This window comes from Lipotes vexillifer, unplaced genomic scaffold, assembly GCF_000442215.2.
Source record: "Lipotes vexillifer unplaced genomic scaffold, Lipotes_vexillifer_v1.1 scaffold25, whole genome shotgun sequence".
NCBI lineage: Eukaryota > Metazoa > Chordata > Mammalia > Artiodactyla > Lipotidae > Lipotes > Lipotes vexillifer.
This window is the reverse complement of record NW_006792881.1, coordinates 500,730-507,080: the sequence shown is the minus strand read 5'-3', so window position 1 is coordinate 507,080 and position 6,351 is coordinate 500,730. Positions and strand designations below refer to the sequence as shown.

At 38.6% G+C, this 6,351-nt stretch overlaps 1 protein-coding gene across 1 annotated transcript; it reads right to left on the bottom strand.

Moving 5' to 3' along the window:
- Window positions 1–3,665: 3,665 nt before the first annotated feature.
- Window positions 3,666–5,710, bottom strand: LOC103070326 (transformer-2 protein homolog alpha-like). Its single transcript, XM_082931375.1, is given in 2 exon segments — window positions 3,666–4,470; window positions 5,682–5,710. Coding segments are annotated over 2 exon segments (834 nt in total).
- Between the last annotated feature and the right edge of the window lie 641 nt (window positions 5,711–6,351).

Here is a 6,351-nt window from a genome sequence, read left to right as displayed (position 1 = left end):
TAGTGGCTGGAAAATAATTTAGAGGCTACTGGTAAAAAAAAATTTGCACCCTGAACTAAGTCAGTAGTGTTAGAAATAGAGAGAAGGAGATGAGCTGGACCAACTGGGGCAGGAATTAGGAAAGACAACGGGATGGTCAAAGTGTATATAGGGATGTTAGTATGATTTAACCTGCCTCATACCAGAGTGGGGCAGAAAAGTCTGGCTACACTCTTCTTGTCTCTGCCTGGCTCAAACTGGGCTCTGCTCTCAACTCTAATCTTATTTCTGGCTCTTTGATCAAGTTCTGCTTTGGATCCCTTCCTGTATGTATAACTTTGGGCAAGATACTTTCCCCTTCCTAACAGTACCTGCAATTATTTCCTAGAGCTGCTATATAACAAATTACCACAAACTGGGTGGTTTAAAGCAGAAATTTATTCTCTCACAGCTCTGAAGGCTAGAAGTCTGAAATCAAGGTGTGGGCAAGGTCATGCTCTCTCTGAAGTTTCTCAGGAAGAGTCCTTCTTTGCCTCTTCCTGGGTTCTGGTGTGTGACAGCTATCCTTGGCATTCCTTGGCTTGCAGGTGCATGACTGTAATCTCTGCTTCTGTCTTCACATGATTTTCTCTCTGTGTCTGTGTCTTCACATGGCATCCTTATAAGGACACAGTCACTGGATTTAGGGGCTACTCGAATTCAGTATGACCACATCTTAATTAATTACATCTGTGAAGAACCTAAATCTAAATAAGGTCATATTGAGAGGTTCCACATGGACTTGAATTTTGGAGAGACACTACTGTCTTCCAGAGAAAGGAGCTGGACATTTAGGGTAAACTATCATTATCAATTTGGGTTTTATAAATCACAGTCTTCATCTTGGAATTTCCTGTAAGTTTGCAGACAGAAAATATTATTTGCTAACTCTTGCTTTCCCAAAGAAAGTGCAGGAGGGCTAGGATTCTATGGGTGTGTTCTAGAGGCCTAAAACACCAAAGTGATCAAAATAAGCGATCATATGAAGCCCTTGGCATATTACTTGGTATTCATACATTCCACAAATCTTTCTTCAGCACTTGCTATGTGACAGCCACTAAGGTAGATGCTGGGAACACAACGGGAAATGAGAGAGATGTGATTCCTGCCCTCACAGAGCTCAAAGCATAGTGGTGGAGGCAGACATTAAACATTCAGCAAAGATATAGGTGTAAGAGTAAATACAAATCCAAAAAGAAAAAAAATTTAATTTTCCCTGGTATAAAAATGGTAAAGAGACTCTTCTCTCCTCCTTTTCTTTCAGAGCATTTCTTTAGAATACTTGTAATTGCGAATTCTTTCTTTGTCCCTTTTAAAAACCTAAGCCTCTTGCCAACTTTATAACCCAAGAATGTCTTTCTCAAGGACCTGGGAGCCATCTTTTTGAAATGGAATCATCAAGGAAGATAGTGTCAGAGAAAACCAGAGCCAGACAGAAATTAAAGTGGTGAAGGTAAATTTCATGCGGAACTATTGTAATAGGGGAAGAGAGACATGAATATAGAGCTCCATTCTGAATACAACAAGGACAAGTGGGGACTTACAGCCAAGGAGCAAGGTAAAGAGGGGTCAGTGGATAAAAAAAAAAATTGCCGAGAGGAAACATCAAGGATAAGGGGGTTTCTGGCCAAAAGAATGTGATAGAATTATTAAGGAAGGCAGGATGGTAAGGTATTGGGGGGAGGGGAAGTGTGGAGGGAGGAATTTGATCAGATAATCATGGTTGGGAGATTTTTCCCCTATTACAAATGAGAACTCAGGTTAGTGAATGTGCTGGCTGACCCCTGACCTTCTGTTTAATACGGCCTGTGTTTTTGGTCCTCCCCGACCTTTGCCTTTGCAGTATATTATTTTTTTTAACATCTTTATTGGAGTATAATTGCTTTACAATGCTGTGTTCATTTCTGCTGCATAACAAAGTGAATCAGCTCTATGTATACATATATCCCCATATCCCCTCCCTCTTGCATCTTCCTCCCACCCTCCCTAACCCACCCCTCTAGGTGGTCATAAAGCTCAGAGCTGATCTCCCTGTGCTATGTAGCTGCTTCCCACTAGCTATCTGTTTTACAGTTGGTAGTGTATATATGTCCATGCTACTCTCTCACTTCGTCCCAGCTTACCCTTCCCCGTCCCCGTGTCCTCAAGTCCATTCTCTATGTCATGTCCTCTTGTTTAAGGCCTAGTTATCATTTGAGAACATGTATGGGATGGGTTGTATCTGCTTGGCTATATAAAAGGGTTAGGTTTCTTTCTGTCTTCCATCTCTTCAGGGAATTGCCTGTGATACGAATCATATTCTGGTTTAACATTTATTCAGCAATAAAATTGCTTTCTTTTCCTTCTACCTTTGTGGAGAGGTTTTCTGGATAGCCAGGAGATTTTGGTTTTAATTATATTTCCCCAAAAAGGGGAATGAGAATTCTCAAGCACTACTGGTGGGAGGGAAATCTGGGACAGCCATTCTGGGAAGTTATCAGATGATATCTAGTGAAGTATATGTTTGCCTTTTGCGCAATAATTCTATTCCTGGCATATACCCCAGAGAAAATGTCCTTAAGAAAACAATTTCAAGACCCTATTGTTTATTGTAGTCAAAATAGGTGTCCATCACTAAGGGAACAAATGAAAGATAAAACATGGTAGATATATATTATGGAATAATGTGCATAATACAGAAACAATGAACTACATGAACATACAGAAACAAGCATAGATCCTAAAATAGCACTGAATGAAAGAGAATCAAAATACAATTTATAGCACAATAACTTTTTTTTCAAAGAAATTAACTTTTATTTGAAAGGAGACTACCCTTCCCCTCACTATTTCTAAGGACTCTATACAATAGCCTACTTAAACCATTTCCTCAACACCAAAATTTCTAACAGCAAAGCATACAACTGCTCTAAATAATAAGGCTTGTCCTTCACTGATTAAACTTCAAAAATTTCAACACAAAAATCACACTTTACGTTTTTAAGTTTTAACAAATGTATTTTAAACACAACATGTTTTGTAGGAGTCCACAAGCTTTTCATCTCTAAAAAAATGACATAATTTTTAGGGTTCAAAAATTCCATTCTTCAAAAGAAATGACCAAGTGTTTTCTTCTATAGCTTCAAACTTTCTACACTCAATTATTTGATTGCTCCATGCCACCCCAGACAAACCTGACATGACTGAACTACTTTATGTTACTAACTTCCCCAAAAGAAAGTTAAAAAAGGAGTTTGTAGTAAATGCAGCTCTCTAATACCATGTCTAATACAATATCTAACACAAAAGAAGCTTTAAAAAGATCATTTCTTTCTTCATTCATTTAGGCAGGAGTTAATTTTCTGTAAAAGCAACAAACAGATGAAAAACTATTTACAAAAGCATAACACTGGGGGTTCCTGTTTTACTCAAGATGTTTAACTACTCAAAATGACAACAATTACATCTTTAAGAATATAATAAAAGGGTGAAAACAGCAATACAATCGACAAAGTGTAGATGCTAAATAAACCAAAGATGTTTTTAAGGGTTCTTTTTAAGGAGTAGGAAGGATTAGAAGCTTGGAGAAATCCAGAATTAAACAAAAAAAGAGAAAGAGAAAAAAAAAAGAAAGAAAAAGATGTCCTCAACAGCAACCACTCTGTTTATCAATAGCGTCTTGGGCTGTAGGAACGAGATCTTGATCGTGATCTGTATCGACTATAGTAAGGAGAAGGTGATCTTCTTCTGTACCGGTAATCATCATCTTCATATCTGTCGTACCCACGATCATATCCTCTATCATAGTAAGAATCTCGACGTCTGCCACCTCCTCCACCTCCACCGCCTTCACCACCACTGTGAGTTGGTCTGCCCATGTATATGCCTGGTGTAGGTGTGTGTGCTCTCTTGGTGATAGAATAATCTACACGAATTCTTCTACCATCCAGCTCCATTCCATTTGCCCTTTCCATAGCCTCCTTTGAGTCATGTATTCTCTCAAAATAAACAAAAGCAAATTCTTGTGATCGTCCAGTTCACTGGTCATAAACCACATTGACACTACTCAATGGTCCATATCGAGAAAATACTTTGCGAAGATCTCTCTCTGTTGTGTACAAACTGAGGCCAAACACTCCTAGACAAGTGTTGGGATCTGGATTTGCCCTGCTGCCTGTATGTCTTCTCTGGTTAGACACTGGAGAATGACTTCGGCTCCTGTGATGCCGGTATTCTGGTGTATAGGACCTACTTCGAGATCGTCTCCTATGAGAGTGAGAATGGGATCCAAATCGAGTGTAACGTCTATGAGAATGCCTCCTTGACCTCGACCTGGATTTTAATCTTGATCGAGAATGGGATTCAGAGTGTTTGGAAACTCTTGATGGACTACGAGATCCTGACCTGCTCTCCGATTTTACACGAGCAGGAGTTCCTGTTGGAGATTTTGACTGAGAGCGAGGCTCTCTGCCTCTACATCACTCATGTCGGCCAGGCACTCCCCAGAACTAAATAAGAGACAGGTCTCGGCTTGAGGGTCGATGGCCTAATCAACCAGCTGACTGGACTGTGGGGAGGAGGAAAGAGTCAGCAACAACAGCTGCTCCACTCCACTCCCACTCGGTCGCAGGCTCTGGCAAAAATCCACAATAACTTTTTATAAATAAAAAATACAGGGCTTCCCTGGTGGCGCAGTGGTTGAGAGTCCGCCTGCCGATGCAGGGGATACGGGTTCGTGTGCGTCCGGAGCCTGGGCTCCGCAAGGGGAGAGACCACAACAGTGAGAGGTTCGCGTACCGCAAAAAAAAAAAAAAAAATACAGACACACAAAACAGTACTGCCTGTTTTTCAAAGATAGATGCACAACTCAAGGTTTATAAGAAACATCAAATGTATGCCTATTATTGGGATGGGGGTGGGACTGGATATAAAATAAAACAAGGGCCTTATATATAGACAAATGTCGATAATGTGCTGTGATCTGAGGAATACAATCAACTTTCTGAGCCTCAGGTATAATAAATAAATAAAAGACACAAAAGAAAGGAGGTAGAGGAAAGAATTCTCCCACACAAAGAACTGGTCAGCTCTCTAGCGAATTAAGACTACCATTCCTTCTTAAATTCACTATCCTTCAATTTGCTACCATAAAGCTAAATACAAATAGAATTAGGAAGGTAAAATAAGGAGGTTATGTTGTCTGAAGTGGAGTATCTTTTTACAATTCCGTTCTGGCTGCCTTTTAAGAAAAGCTTGTGCATTAATTATATGTCAACAAATCATGGACAAAGATTATTTAACATTTTTAAATAGACTCATTAGAAATAGCATTCTGTTGGTCTAATTAAAGTTTCATTTCAGGATAATTCCTACCTTTTAATTGAATAATATATATTCATTGTCAGACATGAGTAATAAGAGGGCCTCTGCTGATGACTTTATATGCACCACAAAATTATCTCATCCGTTGCCAAAGTAAACCCTAAGTTGTGCTGCCTTCGTGTTTTCATGATATATCAAATTTAAACATGTGACAGCAAATTTTCACAGATAATCTAATAAAATCATTAACTGGAAAGTACTCATTTGCATAAGGATCAAATGTCAACAAGAATATACAAATTAAATTAGCATTTGAAATCTCCAGACTTTTGGTTCTCTGGAATTAAACTTGAAGACATTACAAAGCCAAATTGTAATTAGATGTCTCCATTGTTGTCTACCAATAAGAATAGGGGTTTGGGGGAAATCAATTTAACCATCTATTCAAAAGATTTTAATAAAGAAAGATTTTCTTATTTAGGTCTATAGTCACCTCTATTTTAAGTAATTCCTCTTTAATTCAGGTAGTGACACGGTAAGTGTGCCATAATCAGTGGTAAGATAGCTTCCCAATTGTTTTCAGGTTCAAGATACCTTTATCCATAAATAAAGTAGATTTAAATTTATATGTTTTGGCCTTTGTCTAGGAGTATGCAGACTGATGGATGAAATGAAGTCTTATTTCACTTAGAATGTTTTACTTTGCTTGACTTTTAGTGGCTTATACTTCTGTTGTGTCTGGTACAGACACATAAAACCATATCATAAAGAAGCTTTAAAATAAGAAAAGGAGATTAACAAGAATGGTCACTGATTCTGTATGCTTTCTCTGGTTTTAACTGTAATCACCTTTTGCTCCAAATACCATCTAGAACATGGTAACAGGCAATTCTTCCTTTAAGAATTACTAGGACAAGGGCTTTAGTTTGGCAACTCACCAATGGTTATCAGTCTACAGCCATACAGGAACTCTGACTCAGTTGCTGACCAAATCCTTGAGCTTTACCTAGAAATAACATTCTTAAAATTACT